Source organism: Oncorhynchus masou, chromosome 19, assembly GCF_036934945.1.
Source record: "Oncorhynchus masou masou isolate Uvic2021 chromosome 19, UVic_Omas_1.1, whole genome shotgun sequence".
NCBI classification, from domain to species: Eukaryota; Metazoa; Chordata; class Actinopteri; order Salmoniformes; family Salmonidae; genus Oncorhynchus; species Oncorhynchus masou.
This window is the reverse complement of record NC_088230.1, coordinates 16,966,537-16,984,913: the sequence shown is the minus strand read 5'-3', so window position 1 is coordinate 16,984,913 and position 18,377 is coordinate 16,966,537. Positions and strand designations below refer to the sequence as shown.

The window sequence follows — 18,377 nt, the reverse complement described above, 5'->3', positions numbered from 1 at the left end:
AATATAGAAGAGACCCAAAAAGGCAAAGCTTCACTGTATGAACCACTTATTGAAGGCTGTGTGTGAGCAACCGACACCTGTTTATCAAAAGGAGAGAGAGAGAAGAGGGAGAGGGGGAGAGAGAGAAGGAAAGAGTTTACTGCTACCTGCTCCCTCCCCCTTCAGCTCATCAGCTTTGATTTAATCATCCCCTCAACCAGGGTGAGAAGATCAAGCATCTGTCTATAGTCACCCCTTGTGTGTGTGTGTGTGCGTGTGTGTGTGCGGGCGGGCGGGCGTCAGCTCGTGCGTGTATCTCCTTTTTTAATTAGCTTATTTTTAATAGGGGAAGGGCATCTCCAGCACCCAGCTCTGGCTCCTATAGCAATTCACCCCCCCCCCTCGTAAATTCCACCAGATGCCTTGTGGGGTTTCTGGACCTCCATGAAATGTGAACCGCTCCTCGTAACTCCCGTCGTAACCCCCCTGGTAGTGGTTCTCACAACGTGCCTCATCGTGCCTGGTAACACCTCTCTTCCTCTGGGGGGCTGCAGTAAAGGTAGAGACAGGGTGGTGTGACTTTTAACTGAGAGAGAGGTCCATGTCAGCACAACACACAGCTAATGGACAGAGACCCTTGGTCTAGAATAAAATTTGATATGAGCACAGAATGAGTGTTCCGTTTCACAATTCAGTAGGGCTGTGGACTAACAAACATTGTAATTGACCCACTACTTGGAATACTGGTCTTACCTCATGTGGTTGAATCAGAAAAATGGCTTTCTGCATAGTCTCCCCTGAGCAGTGTGCATCTATCAGGTTTTTCCTTGTGTGTCGACGAGGATATGGCAGCTAATCATATCACATAGCACTAATCACATGGAAGACTTAATATACTTTTTGGAACACTGTTGAAATAGAATGAGTAGATTTCTAATTATATCGGTAAGGACTTATTATATACCCCAAAATAGCTCCATTCTTTAGTTTGTTTATCTCTTTAAAGAATAAGAGCTTTTGACATCCTTTCATGAACCAGTGCCTGACTAACGAGCTTGCAGTAGAATAATAAGTAAGGGCATGACATCAGACCATTATCCGAGGCAGCTTAAGATAGTCCCCTGTCAGTGACTTTTCTACTACACATACAGTACATGTAGATGGCTATGTGTCAGGTCTCTCCCAGGGGGAAATTATGTCATGTAGAATGACGATCCGGGTAAGTTTTCTTGTGCTCAGTGGACATCCGTGCTCTTGATCCCGTTGGGTGTGTTTTTGGGAATGTGTAAATCCCCCTTCGAAAGGTGCAGGAGACTTCAAACAGGGGTGAGGGCAGAGGGGGAAGGGGGGGTGACCCAACACCCGCCTCCTTATCGGAACCCTCAGATCTCTCCGACACAGAGAGGTGTGTGTGTGTGTGTGTGTGTGTGTGTGTGTGTGTGTGTGTGTGTGTGTGTGTGTGTGTGTGTGTGTGTGTGTGTGTGTGTGTGTGTGTACTGTTATCCTCCAGGGCTATTCTTGTCCCTTTGGTTGTCAGCACATTCCTCTCGGAAGAGTTACACTTAGCTCAAATGCCTATGAGTAACTCTTTGACCATCCTCACACACACACACACACACACACACACACACACACACACACACACACACACACACACACACACACACACACACACACACAGAACAAACCTTACTGCCTCTAATACACCTATTGCTCCTTTGCTTTCATATAATCCAATGTGTGTCAACACAGTGAAATCCTTCCCTACACACACTAATCACCTGTCACAAACTGTAGCACCTGCCAACCATTAGATTAATCCAGACTGTGTTTCCGACCACAGTGGAAGGACTGACATCACTCAGGTCCAGGGGTCCTAGTTTACCCATCTGTCCAATCCTTAATACCCCTCTCATCTCCCCAGGCCTCCGCGCCCAATCCTTAATACCCTCCCTCACCCCTTAACCCTCGCCCCTCTTATCTTTCTATTGAGGGACTATTGATGTGTTAGGAATCTGAAACCCCTGACCTTAGCCTCAACCCTAACTCTAGCCCTAACTCTAGCCTCAAACCTAACCTCAACCCTAACTCTAGCCCTAACTCTAGCCTCAACTCTAACCTCAACCCTAGCTCTAGCCTCAACCTAGCTCTTGCTTCACGTCCACATCCTGGCTCAAACCAAACTCTAACCTCAACCCTCACCGTAACCCTAACCTCAAACCTAACCCTAGCCTCAACCGTAACCCTAACCCTAACCTCAACTCTAACCCTAACCTCAACTCTAACCCTTACCCCTCATGCTAATAAAAGCTCTCAAGTCAAGATTCTCTTTGGAGGCGTATAGGGTATCACTGGATGGTGGAATGTGAGTATGGTATTGGCACTGACCCTGGAACTGATCCTGTATATAGCTTACTTACTTTCTCGTGTTCTTCTTATTTCTATTTCTCGTGTGTTTTTGTTATACTTTACTTTTGTTTTTATAGTACTACTGCAGTGTTGGGAAAGAGCAAAGCAAGAAAGGAATTTCCCTGTACTAGTGCACATAACATAAAACATTTGAAACGTGAACTATGTGCGTATGTGCGTGTCCGTGTGTGTTGGTGTGTGTATGTAAAGGGACCGCTGTGACCAGCCCACACCATGTTTCCCTTCTTACCCCCTAACCTTGCTGTTAGCTCCTCATCTCCATGGCGATAAGGTTACCGCTGAGCTTGTTAAGATGACCCTGTAACATATTGTGTTACAGGGTTGATGTTGCTATGCCAGCAATGTGACTTCTCTCTTAGGCTCCCTATAATCTTAGAGATGTCACGAGGGAGAAATGTCAATCAAATGAACTTGAATAGTGCATCACTCTCCTGGTTTTGACATTGGGGTAGTCTGCTAAACAGGAGTACTGTGTTTTAGTGTACAGTCGTGGCCACAAGTTTTGAGAATGATACAAATATTAATTTCCACAAAGTTTGCTGCTTCATTGTCTTTAGATACTTTTGTCAGATGTTACTATGGAATACTGAAGTATAATTACAAAGAGTCAATATTTGCAGTGTTGGCACTTCTTTTTCAAGACCTCTGCAATCCGTCCTGGCATGCCGTCAATTAACTTCTGGGCCACATCCTGACTGATGGCAGCCCATTCTTGCATAATCCATGCTTGGAGTTTGTCAGAATTTGTGAGGTTTTGTTTGTCCACTCGCCTCTTAAGGATTGACCACAAGTTCAATGGAATTAAGGTCTGGGGAGTTTCCTGGCCATAGACCCAAAATATTGATGTTTTATTTCCCAATCCACTTAGTTATCTTATGGCCTTATGGCAAGGTGCTCCATCAGGCTGGGAAAAGCATTGTTCGTCACCAAACTGTTCCTGGATGGTTGGGAGAAGTTGCTCTCGGAGGATGTGTTGGTACCATTCTTAATTCATGACTGTGTTCTTAGGAAAAATGGTGAGTGAGCCCACTCCCGTGGCTGAGAAGCAACCACACACATGAATGGTCTCAGGATGCTTTACTGTTGGCATGACTCAGGACTGATGGTAGCGTTCACCTTGTCTTCTCCGGACAAACTTTTTTCCGGATGCCCCAAACAATCGGAAAGGGGATTCATCAGAGAAAATGACTTTACCCCGGTCCTCAGCAGTCCAATCCCTGTACCTTTTGCAGAATATCAGTCTGTCCCTGATGTTTTTCCTGGAGAGAAGTGGCTTCTTTGCTGCCCTTCTTGACACCAGGCCATCCTACAAAAGTCCTCACTGTGCGTGCAAATGCACTCACACCTGCCTGCTGCCATTCCTGAGCAAGCTATGTACTGGTAGTGCCCTGATCCCGCAGCTGAATCAACTTTTTAGGAGACGGTCCTGACGCTTGCTGGAATTTCTTGGGCGCCCTGAAGCCTTCTTCACAACAATTGAATCGCTCTCCTTGAAGTTCTTGATGACCCGGTAAATTGTTGATTTAGGTGCAATCTTACTGGCAGCAGTGTCCTTGCCTGTGAAGCCCTTTTTGTGCAAAGCAATGAAGACGGCACGTGTTTCTTTGCAGGTAACCATGATTGACAGAGGAAGAACAATGATTCCAAGCACCACCCTCCTTTTGAAGCTTCCAGTCTGTTAGTCGAACTCAATCAGCATGACAGCGTGACCTCCAGCCTTGTCCTCGGCAACACTCACACCTGTGTTAACAAGAGAATCACTGACATGATGTCAGCTGGTCCTTTTGTGGCAGGGCTGAAATGCAGTGGAAATGTTTTGGGGGGATTCAGTTAATTTGCATGGCAAAGAGGGACTTTGAAATGAATTGCAATGCATCTGATCAGTCTTCATAACATTCTGGATTATATTCAAATTGCCATCATACAAACTGAGGCAGCAGACTGTGAAAATTAATATTTGTTTCATTCTCAAAACATTTGGCCACGACTTTGTGTGTGTGTGTTAAATTTACCTAAATGTGTGTGTCTGTCTCTCTCTTTTTCTCTCTCTCCTTTACTCTCACCTTTTCTCTCCCAGGTGTGCGTCTGGACCGGGTCCGCGGGGGCAGACAGAAGTACAAGAGAAGGATAGACTCTGAGAACAGCCCCTACCTCAACCCTCAACACGGCCTGGCTCAGAAGAGGACATGTAAGAATCAGCGGTGGAAAAGCACCCTATTGTCATACTTGAGTAAAAGTAAAGATAAGTTAACAGAAAATGACTCAAGTAAAAGTGAATGTCACCCAGTAAAATACTACTTGAGTAAAAGTCTAAAAGTATTTGGTTTGAAATATACTTTGGTATCAACAGTAAATGTAATTGCTAAAATATACTTAAGTATCAAAAGTAAAAGTATGAATAATTTCAAGTTCTATATTTTAAGCAAACCAGACAGCATCATTTTTTTGTTTATTTAAATTGACAGATTGCCAGGAGCACACTCCAACACTCAGACATCACTTTCAAATGAAGTGTGTTAAGTGAGTCTGCCAGATCAGAGGCAGTAGGGAGACCAGGGATGTTTTCTTGATAATTGTGTGAAATTTTTACCATTTTCCGGTCCTGCTAATCATTCAAAATGTAACAAGTACTTTCTGGTGGCAGGGGAAATGTATGGAGTAAAAAGTGTATGTGGAGTAAAAGTACAAGTTGTCAGAAATATAAATAGTAATGTAAAGTACAAAAAACGACTTAAGTAGTACTTTCAAGAAAATAACACTCTCCCCTTTCTTTTTTACTCTCTCGCTTGCTCTCACTGTCTGTCTCTAATGACATTCTCACATTTGTGCATTTTAGATATTAATAAAGTATATTTTAAATCTCTCTGTCTCTCAGTTCCTCTAGGTGGTCTGGTAGAGAATAAGGTGGTCTCTCTCCTGCTGGTTGCTGAACCAGAGAGTATCTTTGCCATGCCGGACCCCACCGTCCCCGACAGTGACATCAAAGCCCTGACCACACTTTGTGACCTTGCCGACCGTGAACTGGTGGTCAACATCGGCTGGGCCAAACACATCCCAGGTAGGAAAACACACATACATGGGTATACACACACACACACACACACACATGGGCATAAACACACATCATATTCAATATAAGACTCTTATCAGCTCAGAGTGGAGATTGTTGTGTCCTGTGTTGGATTAAGACTTTAGTCCAGAAACAGTGTGTCTGTGGTCTGCTAAGCGAAGGTAAGAATGTGGTACTTGAACATGCGCCAGAGTCTAGTGCTACCTGAAAGCATTAGCAGTAGTTTCCTTCAAAACCTTAATGTGGTTGTGTCGCCATCTGTTTGACAAGAATACTCTTAAATACTCTTCGGGCCAGACGTCACTGTGGACAAGGGGCCACAAAACATGCAATGTTGTTATGATTTTCAGTTTGCTTCCATACGACTGGGTTCACATTTGTCTCCAGGGATCATAAGGCAAAATAGGATAAAACAATTGCTATGTGTATTTACAGTCCCTTTCTCCAAACGGATTACTCATTTACCTAGCTCTTATCGATAGCTCTTATCAATGTATAAATTACAGTGCATGGAGATAGTAGATGTTTTTTCCACTTGAAACCGGCAGTTTCGATAGACCTTATTCATGGTTTCCTCACGTGTAAAGGTGGTGGAATTATTAGGGAATTAGGTCAAGGTCAGAACACACCGTATCTGTAGACCTCCGCCAGACCTTCATTTATTAAATCTCCAACCCAAATGAATAGCGGGTGAATAGCATGCTATTTCCATGCTTAAATTCAAGGTCAGAATATGTGGAGAGAGAAAGGTGCATGCAAATGGAATTAAGTACCCTTTACGCCTGCTCAATTTGGGTCTGAATTACCCCCTTAATGTTTCTGCCCTTCGTCCCAAAGGATATTCCTCGCTGCTAAGAGAAGTCTTTAGGGAGAACTTCTAGATTAGGGTTTTCCTGGATGGAAAGCTTTGGAAGCAAGAGCTGTTTAAACCTATTAAGATGAAGTTATGGTTTAGTTGTGTAGTGACAACACATATGGACCATCGGACACACACTGATGGTGGAGATAAAGAGGAAAGAGGCCATCTATCTTCAGCCCCTTTGTTTAGTTTGCATTCCACTCTGATGTGGATACATGGTTGAGCTTGTGACAGCCCCCTGGTTTCTCTCTCTATCTGTCTCGGTCTCTGAATTCAATTCAATTAATTTCAATTCAAAGGACTTTATTGGCATGGGAAACGTGTATTTACATTGTCAAAGCACGTGGAAAAGACAATAAACAAAAAGGGAAATAAACAAGAGAAATAAACACAAGTTTATATTATATTATTATTGGCTATGTACATTGCATTCGGACAGTATTCAGACCTCTTGACTTTTTCCACAATTTGTTACGTTACAGCCTCATTCTAAAATGGATTAAATATCCATTTTTCCTCATCAATCTACACACAATACCCCGTAATGACAAAGAGAAAATAGGTTTTTAGAGATTTTTGCAAATGCATTCAAAATAAACAACTGAAATGCCTTATTTACATACAGTACCAGTCAAACGTTTGGACACCCCGACTCATTTAAGGGTTCTCCTTTATTTTTACTATATTCTACATTGTAGAATTATAGCGAAGACATCAAAACGATCAAATAACACATATGGAATTGTGTAGTAACCAAAAAAGTGTTAAACAAATATAAATATGTTATACAGTTGTTGGAAGTTTACATAAACTTAGGTTGGAGTCATTACCTCGTTTTTCAACCACTCCACAAATTTCTTGTAAACAAAATAGTTTTGGCCTCATTTTGAGTCAATTGGAGGTGTACCTATGGATGTATTTCAAGGCCTACCTTCAAACTCTTGCCTCTTGCTTGACATAATGGGCAAATCAAAAGAAATCAGCCAAGACCTCAGAAAAATATTGTAGACCTCCACAAGTCTGGTTCATCCTTGAGAGCAATTTCCAAACGCCTGAAGGTACCACGCTCATCTGCACAGACAATAGTACGCAAGTATAAACACCATGGGACCAGGCAGCTGTCATACCGCTCAGGAAGGAGACACGTTCTGTCTCCTACAAATCAATCCCAGAACAACAGCAAAGGACCTTGTGAAGATGCTGGAGGAAACGGGTACAAAAGTATCTATTTCCACAGTAAAATGAGTCCTTTATTGACATAACCTGAAAGGCCGCTCAGCAAGGAAGATGCCACTGCTCCAAAACTACCATTAAAAAAGCCAGACTATGGTTTGCAACTGCACATGTGGACAAAGATTGTACTTTTTGGGGACAAAGATCAAACTTTTTGTCCTCTGGTCTGATGAAACAAAAATAGAACTGTTTGGCCATAATGACCATCATGTTTGGAGGAAAAAGGGGGAGGTTTGTAAGCCGAAGAACACCATCCCAACCGTGAAGCACGGGGGTGGTAGCATCATGTTGTGGGGGTGCTTTGCTGCAGGAGGGACTGGTGCACTCACAAAATAGATGACATCATGTGGAAGTAAAATTATGTGGGATATATTGAAGCCACATCTCAAGACATCAGTCAGGAAGTTAAAGCTTGGTCACAAATGGGTCTTCCAAATGGACAATGACCTCAAGCATACTTCCAAAGTTGTAGCAAAATGGCGTAAGGACAACAAAGTCAAGGTATTGGAGTGGCCATCACAAAGCCCTGACCTCAATCCTATAGAAAATTGTGGGCAGAACTGAAAAAGCATGCGTGAGCAAGGAAGCCCACAAACCTGATTTTGTTCTTGCCATAATATGGACTTGGTCTTTTACCAATTAAGGCAATCTTCTGTATACCACCCCTACCTTGTGACAACACAACTGATTGGCTCAAACACATTAAGAAGGAAAGAAAGGCGCACCTGTTAACTGAAATGCCTTCCAGGTGACTACCTTATAAAGCTGGTTGAGAGAATGCCAAGAGTGTGCTATGTTGTCATCAAAGCACACACCTGTCTATATACGGTCCCACAGTTGACAATGCATTTCAGAGCAAAAGTCATGAGGTCAAGGGATTGTCCATTGAGTTCCGAGACAGCATTGTGTCGTGGCACAACTCTGGGGAAGAATACCAAAACATTTATGCAGCATTTAAGGTCCCCAAGAACACATTGGCCTCCATCATTCTTAAATGGAAGACGTTTGGAACCTCCAATACCCTTCTTAGAGCTGGCCGCCCGGACAAACTAAGCAATCGGGGGAGAAGGGCCTTGGTCAGGGATGTGACTCTGACAGAGCTCGAGAGTATCTCTGTGGAGATTGGAGAACCTTCCAGAAGGGCAACCATCTCTGCAGCACTCCACCCCACTTGGAGTTTGCCAAAAGGCACCTAAAGACTCTCAGACCATGAGAAACAAGATTCTCTGTTCTGATGAAACTAAGATTGAAATCTTTGACATAAATGCCAAGCGTCGTATCTCGAGGAAACCCGGCACCATCCCTACGGTGAAGCATGGTGGTGGCAGCATCATGCTGTAGGGATGTTTTTCACCGGCAGGGACTGGCCGACTATTCAGGATTGAGGGAAAGATGAACAGAGCAAAGTACAGAGAGATCCTTGATGAAAACCTGCTCCAGAGTGCTCAGGACCTCAGAGTGGGGCAAAGGTTCACCTTCCAACTAGACAACGATCCTAAGCACACAGCCAAGACACCGCAGGAGTGGCTTCGGGACATGTCTCTGCATGTCCTTGAGTGGTCCAGCCAGAGCCCAGACTTGAACCCAATCTAACATCTCTGGAGAGACCTAAAAATAGCTGTACAGCAATGCTCCCCATCCAACTTGACAGAGCTTGAGGACCTTGACAGAGCTTGAGAAGAATGGGAGAAACTCCCCAGATACAGGTGTGTCAAGCTTGTAGTGTCATACCCAAGAAGACTCAAGGTTGTAATCGCTGCCAAAGGTGCTTCAAACAAAGTACTGAGTAAAGGGTCTGAATACTTATGTAAATGTGATATTTCTGTTTTTTTTATTTTGAATACATTTGCAAAATCTGTTTTTGCTTTGCCATTATGGGCTATTGTGTGTAGATTGATGAGGGGGAAAAAACTATTGAAATATTTTTAGAAATAGGCTGTAACGTAACAAAATGTGGGAAAAGTCAAGGGGTCTGAATACTTCCTGAATGCACTGTACAATGTTGTAACAATGTGCAAATAATTTAATTATGAAAGGGAAAATAAATAAACAGTTAAATATAGGTTGCATTTCTAATGGTGTTTGTGCTCTATCGGCTGCCCTTTTCTTGTGGCAACGGTTCACAAATATTGTTGGAAATCTCTGTCTGTCTCTCTCTCGCTCTCTTTCGCTCTCCCCCTCTGATTTGATGTACAGTATACATGTACATTGTGGATACATGGATGAGCTTGTGACAGACCCCTAGTCTCTCTCTCTGTCACTTTATTTATGTATATTTACATTTGTCTCTCTCTCTCGCTCTCTCTCTGTCTCTCTCTCGGTTTGGTAATTCTTTGTTTTGGAAAGGCCCTTGGGCTTCGGCCAACTGTGTTGATCTGGGCTAACTGGGAAAACTAGCCCCTCCCACAACTACACCCATGGTCAGGCTCAGATAACTATCTAACTGTCCTGCCTCTGTTGGCCAAACAACGTCAGATCCCTTTTAATATACTTTAGGAATATTTAATTTTCCAGTTGAATTTCCTTACATAAGTACTGTTACATAATTTGTCAAGGTACACAAGCACTTAGAAATCGAATGACTTTCCCCAAAAAGATGACAGCCAAGTAGATAGCAGTGGAGGTAGATATGGCCATATGTGGCTCAATTCAGGAAGGTGGACTTACATGTATGTCGAATTTTCAAGATTGCCTTTTTTTGTAACATTTTATAAAAGTACAAACTCCGAGCTTCAAAATGGTATAACATACACTGCAGTTGAGGGGGAAATGTCAATGAGCTAAACTTGTTATCCCACTTTTGAGACAAGTAGGAGACAAAATGCCCTTGAATGATTTTCACGTTTTCTAGAGAGCCCTTCTTTGTTTCCACCCATTCAGGATCATTCATACCCTCTTAAGCCATAGCCCCACCCATCTCTTTAAGATTCCGCATGTAAACACATGAGTGAGCATGGCATTGTCCTCCAGAAAGTAGTCTGTTTAATATCCCCCTCCATTATCTTAGCTAATCATGGATCCTGCCTTTCTCCCGATTTTACTGTAGCTCAGTGCTTTCTCCTTGGCTAAACTAGGCTATTTACTAGGTCTAACTAAGCATTTTGATTCACATTTATGGATCCCACACAAGTTTGTAATTCAGGCATATGAAAGTTCACATTTTCAAGAAAACATTTATGTCAGAAAAAAAAAAAAATATATATATATATATATATATCTCTATCTATAAATATACATATATATATATATATAATCTCTCTCTCTATATATATATATATATATATATATATATATATATATATCTATATATCAGGACCAGTCAAAAGATTGGACACACCTACACATTCAAGTTTTTTTTTTTTTTTTTAAACTAATTTCTACGTTGTAAAATAATAGTGAAAACATCAAAGCTATGAAATAACACATATGGAATCATGTAGTAACCAAAAAAAGGGTTGAACAAATCAAAATATATTTTAGATTTTTCAAAGTAGCTACCTTGTCACAACACAACTGATTGGCTCAAGCGCATTAAGAAGGAAAGAAATTCCACATATGAACTTTTAACAAGGCACACCTGTTAATTGAAATGCATACCAGGTGACTACCTCATGAAGCTGGTTGAGAGAATGTCAAGTGTCATGTGTGCTCCCTCTCCGGCCTCTAGGTCACCAGGCTGCTTGTTATGGCGCACACCTGTCACCATCGTTATGCGAACCTGCGCGTCATCAGACTCACCTGGACTCTGTCACTTCCCCGAATACCTTCCCTACATATGTCAGTCCCTTAGGTTCCGTCCCCAGGCGTCATTGTTTCTGTTCCATTGTCATGTATGTGTGGTGTTTCTTTCTTGTTTGTATTTAGTTGTGTTTATTTATTAAAACACTCACTACTTGAACTTCCTGACTCTCAGCGCACATGTTACACCGAGAGTGTGCAAAGCTGTCATTAAGGCAAAGGGTGGCTACTTTGAAGAATCTCAAATCTCAAATATATTTTGATTTGTTTAACACTTACTACATGATTCCATATGTGTTATTATTCTAAATTGCAGAAAATAGTATAAATTAAGAAAAATGCTGGAATGAGTAGGCGTGTCCAAAGTTTTGTCTAGTACTGTATATATAACTAACATCCCTACTGTGAAGTAGGAAATGGCGTCAAACGTCCCCGATCCTGAATCCGATCACATATATCCAGTATCTCTTCCTTCGCACTCTCTCTTTCCCCAAGCTTTTTTTCTCAGATGAAAGTCTTTTGGCTCTATCAGCAGTTAATGTCCTGTTCACACCCAAAACATCACCAGGGAATCACCTGTGTTTTTGTTAACGCTTGTCCAGTAATGCTTACACAACATGCTGCCTAAGCAGGTGTGTGTGTGTGTGTGTGTCTGTGTCTTTCCTGATCAGCACTTTCTTCGTTCTCAAAGAAAGAATGAAGAGCAACAAAGTGTTCCACTCCTGAATGCCTTGAAACTCTTCTTCTCTGCTTGTCACCAGTGTTTACTGTCAGAGTGGGAGTCTAACCTAGTAAGTCACATGGATGTGTGTATTTGTAGCCCTTTGCCAGTGGAGCGTTTGTCTGTCTGTCTGGAGTGGGGCAGCCATGGGAAACAACCACCGACACAGACACACCAGGGACCCACTTGAGGGGATAATGGAGAGAGAGAAACTGAAAGAGAGAGAGAGAAACTGAGGATGAGAGAGTGGGAGGCCGATAGCGAATGAGCAAGAAGGCAAGAGAGAGAGAGAGTCAGCGAGATGTTGCGAGAGGGGAAGAGAGATACAGTAGATAAGGACAGAGTGATGAGGGACACAGAAAGAGAGAGAAAGTAGTCTCAGCTCTAGACCCCTGGTAGCACCGTAATGGTGGTGTCACATCAGCTCTGTTTGAGTGGCAGGCTACGGCCCATGGCTGGGGGAACCAGTGGTCCTGGCAGAGGGGCCCAGGCTGTCTTTGCTACTGCGCTGGGGGAGGTTAGTCCAGCTCGGCCACTCAGCACCCTGTCCCCCCCGCCCCTTCCCCTGTCTGGTCCTGTCATGGAGACTGACGTTGATTCTTTCTGAGGGCTATGCTGGGAGGAGATGAGCTTGGCTTAAGACCCTCTCTCACACCACACTTTGGCCTTTTTTAGGCTGCTGTAAGCTGGCTGTGAAGTTATTATGTGTGTGTTTCTGTAGGGGCACAGCTGAACCCTTCCAGCCCAGATAACCCTCTCAAATTGAAGCCTGTATGCCTGTATCATTGTTCCAAGCGCTCCTCATACCCTAACCCTTAACTACAGCATTGAGAATGACATCCCATGGACTAACTGCTCTGGGTTAAGTAAGAGAACCTCTTTGTCTCTGCCGGCATTGTCTTGTCTCTGCGGAACAGAGGACGTCTCTGATGCTCCTTTATGTGTCCCCTTGTGTGTGTCCATGTAGAGGTGTCCTCAAAGCCAACGACACACACACAGGCTCACACAATGCTTCTTCTTCTCCTCTGCTGAACGATCGTTCTGTACCGGAATGCTGATCCCTATCAACCAATGAAAGAGTCTGCAGACAGCGTTCCAATCAATCTGGGAGAGATAAGAGAGGAGCGGGAGCCACAGGCGTCCACATGGCAATTGTAAAAGCACCCGACCCTGATAAGAATCACTGATGGTGTAAAAAAAAATAAAAAGCCTTCCCCTCCTACTCCTCTTCCTTTCCCTCCATTCTGTAAAACTAATCTTCTGGTTTTTAATTATTGTGTGTGTGTGTGTGTGTGTGTGTGTGGAGACTACAGATTGAGTGGATATAATCATGCTCACATGGGGGTGTATCTGTTTGTCAAAGGGAGTGTCTTTATTGGATTGACAATTTATGGGCTTTCACTATTCAACTGTTCCACACCGCTGCCTCCGCCCCTCTAGCCTTAACTGACCCCTCATCCAATGACCCTTCGGTTGACCTTGGTCTAATAATTCCAATGTGTCCAGCCATTCTGACCAAAACCATCACAATTCTATTTTCAAATGCCAATGTTTTTATTTTTGGGTTGTATCTTTTCGATTTAAAATTGTCCTTCCCCTCTTTGGCCTCCCTAATTAGACCTAGCTAAAAACTCTCCATCTCTCCTCCATCCCCCTTTCTTCAGGTTTCTCCTTGCTCTCGCTGGCAGACCAGATGAGTCTACTGCAGAGTGGATGGATGGAGATTCTGATCCTGCGCGTGGTGTTTCGCTCGCTGGCCCTGGAGGACAAGCTGGTGTATGCTGAGGACTACATCATGGATGAGGACCAGTCCAAACTGGCAGGTGTACTGGACCTAAACAACACCATACTGCAACTGGTGAAGAAATACAAAGCCATGAGGATTGACAAAGAGGAGTTTGTTGTCCTCAAGGCAATCTCACTGGCTAACTCAGGTATGGAATTTCACTGTGTTGGTGTAATTGAGGTTGAGTTAGGCATGTATTTTCCAATGGCTATTTGTCTTTGCTAGCGTTCAATCTCTGCATATATGCCAACATCATCTCACAATATCATCCTTCCCCTGCCCTATCTATGTTCCTCCCTATCCACCTGCCTTCCCCTGCTCCTCCTCTCCCTCTCTCCACTGCTCCCTCTCTCCCTCTCCTCCTCTCCCCCGCTCCCTCTCTCCACTGCTCCCTCTCTCCCCCTCCTCCTCTCCCCCGCTCCCTCTCTCCACAGACTCCATGCAGATAGAGGATGTGGAGGCAGTCCAGAGTCTCCAGGATGTGCTCCATGGGGCCCTGCAGGACTACGAGAGTGCCCAGCACACGGAGGACCCTCGGCGGGCAGGCAAGCTCATCATGACCCTTCCCCTGCTCCGGCAGACAGCCGCCAGGGCTGTGCAGCACTTCTGCAGCATCAAGCAGGACGGCCGTGTGCCCATGCACAAACTGTTCCTGGAACTGCTGGAGGCCAGGGCCTGACCAGCCACGTGGGACTAGGATCACATAGAGGAAGGATAGGGTAGTGATGTCATAAAGGTCAAGATTAATGCAGGAAGTGGTATTGTGCTGGAAGAACAGAGTGAACAGCAATGAGTGGACCTGAACGGAGACAAAATGGCTCCTCTGTGAAGTTCCAGATGCTCTTCTATTAATAAGTAATTGTTGTCCAATCCTTCTTTATGTCATTCTGGGACTGTTGTGAGTTTGACAAGGCTAACAGCCCTGCTCGCCATTACAAACTCAGGAGGAGAGGAGGAAGGACTGACATCACCTTAGTGACAGGGATAACTGCCTTATGAGGGATTTTAATGGCAGTTCTTAATATAAACCTAAACAGTGCTAGTGAAATGAAGAAAGACACCCAAAACTTGAAGATCCTCTAGGATTATTATTTGTGTGAAACCAGCTCTAAGCCTGTTCATCTTGCATTGTAGTGCTTGAATAACTTTTCTTTTTTTATATCAAATGAACTGTGGACAGGCTTGCCAAAGAACGGTGTGACACACTTAGTCAAAGGATGCAGCAAGCGGTCACAATAACGTATGTAAGGCACTCACCTATAATAAGTTAGGGAACTTGATTTCATTAAGTCACTAATTATTTTTTTGAAACCTTTATTTAACTAGGCAAATCACTTAAGAACAAATTCTTATTTTTGATGACAGCCTAGGAACAGTGGGTTAACTGTCTTGTTCAGGGGGAAGAACTACAGATTTTTATGTTGTCAGCTTGGGGATTTGATCTTGCAACCTTTTGATTACTTGTCCAACACCCTAACCACTAGTCCACCTGCCGCCCCAATGATTATGAAGGTGAGGGGAGATATTGAAAAAAGGCCTATATTCAATCAGCTCGAGTTAACCGCGAAAGCAGACACCCGCATAGCGGATGTTTTGGTGGAGTCGGAGGTGGAACTGTCAGATCGGTGAGCAGCTGCTCTTCCGATCATTGTCACGAAGCCACACCCACTGGCGTTAGAAGTTCAGAAAGACAACGTGTCGAAAGCTATATAGAAATAATGATGCTCGAATGTAAAAATCATTCAACTAAATAACGAGGGTTTCTATCATCCTAATGGAGGTATAGATTACATCTCATATTCCAGTGTTGAACTTGTAAAGAAGGCTGCATGGATTTTCAGATAATGTGACTCGGTGCAGCCAATGGCAGTGTCCGATTTAGGTATAATGCCCGGAGCCACTTGTGGATTTGACAGCTCTTAGCGCAGTTCCATCTCCAACAACATCAAAACAGCCGCTACGCAGATGTCAGCTAAAGCAGATCTGATTGAATAGAGCCTTAAAAATGTATTTATTGTTAGTTTGATTATTTTGTTTTTTCGTTTTTTTTATTTACCAGTGTTGCATTAACAAAGAATATTAAAGGAATAAGATCATTTTCTAAAGATGAAGTCATTTTGTTTTAATAAGTAAATAAAAAGTTTTGTACTAGCTTCACTACTTCACTCATGGCACTGATACCTGTACTATACCATAGCATCTAAGGCGATATAATAACGTGATGTACAGTACTTGATGACATTGAACCAGGCATTGAGTTGTAGATTACACACTGTGCAAAGTACCCTTCTTTCTTATGATGAACATCTGGTGGTGGTATTTCAAACGTGTCTCTGTGTCTCCGTTTCAGAAAGTAGAAATCTTGGAAAATCACAAATGGTCAAATTAATGGAAACTAAATCACTAGGAATGTGAAAACAGCTTTTAAACTCCCCGTACATTACGGACAACTGTATTTTTATTTGCCCTAGCTGTGCGGAATAATCTGTATATTTTTGTGACAAAGTATATCATAAAGTGTGATCCAGCAATACTGTGTGAAGGGGGTGTAAATGTATGTATTCTGTATATAAAGTTCAGCGCCAACTGAGTTGTAACCCATGTTCAGATGAGATGTACACTACTACTACTATTCTCAGGACGATTCTAGGGCAATAAAGATGCTTCCAGTTCCAGAAAGAGTCTTCATCTTTCTATCTGTTATAGGTTTATGACACAATCACATGTCCCAGTCAGACTTTTGGGAAAGAGGGAGGCAGAAGGGGAGACGTCCTCATTGATAAAGAGAGGGGGAATGAAAGGAGGGAAGAGAATGGGGGAATAGTGAAGCAATGGAGAGGGGTAGACGTGAATCAAGAGAAGATCAGTGCGGAGGAGAGGTGGCGTAGGGAAAGATGCAGGCACTCTGTCTGACGTTACAATAAATAATGGACACCCACATGCTACCGCAGTGACTTGTTTCAGGAAACAGACTGCTGTCACTTTGAACGATTGTCTATGACAGGCGCCTCGTTTCTCAAGGTGGCCATAAATGTTGGCATGAGGTGTGTCTATTGGACAGATGAGTAGGAAGTGTCGGGGCTGGTAGGGGGATGGTCCCATATGAGAGGATCCATAATTAACGACATTATTTGAATGAAGTCTAAAAGCGCCGCTGGGAACAGATTGTCAAGGTTGTTGAAATCAAGCACCTGACTTCCTCTCAGTCAAAGGTTGTGATTGCCTGACAGGATTATTGCCTTTATGAGGCAGAGACAATCACAAACTGTGTCTTTCAGCACAAACCTAACAGGGAAAACTAGGCACATATAAAAATAAATTGTCCTTGAAATATCAACCTGATTTCAAATTGCTTCAGTACAAAAACATAAGACGGAATGATTGCCATTAAAGGAAAAATCCACTCAAAAATGACACACATTTTTTTCATTAGTCCACTGTTGCTTCAGTCCCAAAATGTTTAGCATGTCAAGTTTTCAAGAAATTATTCTAAATCAGGTGGATATTTCAAGGATTATGGTCTTATTTGTGCTTGTGCTATAAAATACACAGTCTGTGATAGTCTCTGCCTCATAAAGGCAATAATCCTGTCGTAATCCTGACTTGGGGGGGGGGGGGGGGTATAGCGTCTATATGGTGGAGATTTATTAGATTTTATAATAATGAAAATGTGGCTCTGTTGATAGAGACCTAACTTGCGTCACTACAGACCCTGGTTCGATCCTGGGCTTGGGGAGGGCTTGGCCGGGGTAGGCAGTCATTGTAAAATAAGAATTTCTTCTAACTTAAATAAAAATAAAAATGTGTAATGCTTGTTCTGAGTTGTAAGACCTCTATGACACCATTATTCCATCAAAGGAAAACTAATTGAATTCCTAGTTTTTAATTTATCTGTTATTTTACCAGGTAAGTTGACTGAGAACACATTCTCATTTGCAGCCACGACCTGGGGAAGAGTTACAGGGAGAGGAGGGGGATTAATGAGCCAATTGTAAACTGGAGATTATTAGGTGACCGTGATGGTTTTGAGGACCAGATTGGGAATTTAGCCAGGATACTGGGGTTAACACCCCTACTCTTACGATAAGTGCCATGGGATCTTTTAATGACCTCAGAGAGTCAGGACACCTGTTTAACATCCCATCCAAAAGACGGCACCCTACACAGGGCAGTGTCCCCAATCACTGCCCTGGGATACTTTTTTTTAGACCAGAGGAAAGAGTGCCTCCTACTGGCCCTCCAACACCATCTGGTCTCCCATTCAGGAACTTACCAGGACCAACCCTGCTTAGCTTCAGAAGCAAGCCAGCAGTGGTATGCAGAGTGGTATGCTGCTGGCTAGTAAACACATTCTCAGTATGCTTTAATGCTTTTGATACAGCACAATGTAACTAAATTAATTACAAATCAACACTCAAAAGGATGAGTATAGACGTTTATTACAGAAAAAAAAGAAATTGGAGAATTACAATCATAAATGTTGTTGGTTTTTCAGAGTACAGATGACTGGGGCAAACCTTTCAATTATGGTGTTCAGAGTCAATATGGGAAGCATTTGCTA

At 43.1% G+C, this 18,377-nt stretch overlaps 1 protein-coding gene across 1 annotated transcript in view; it reads left to right on the top strand.

The window, feature by feature from the left end:
- The window catches only part of LOC135505891 (estrogen-related receptor gamma-like), a 34,163-nt gene extending 17,668 nt beyond the window's left edge, over positions 1–16,495 (top strand). The window contains exons 5-8 of the mRNA XM_064925100.1: positions 4,487–4,597; positions 5,285–5,467; positions 13,695–13,964; positions 14,251–16,495. Of these exons, the coding sequence (XP_064781172.1) occupies positions 4,487–4,597; positions 5,285–5,467; positions 13,695–13,964; positions 14,251–14,495 (809 nt within the window). The 3' untranslated portion in view covers positions 14,496–16,495. The remainder of the gene's footprint in view (positions 1–4,486; positions 4,598–5,284; positions 5,468–13,694; positions 13,965–14,250) is intronic.
- Positions 16,496–18,377: the final 1,882 nt, after the last annotated feature.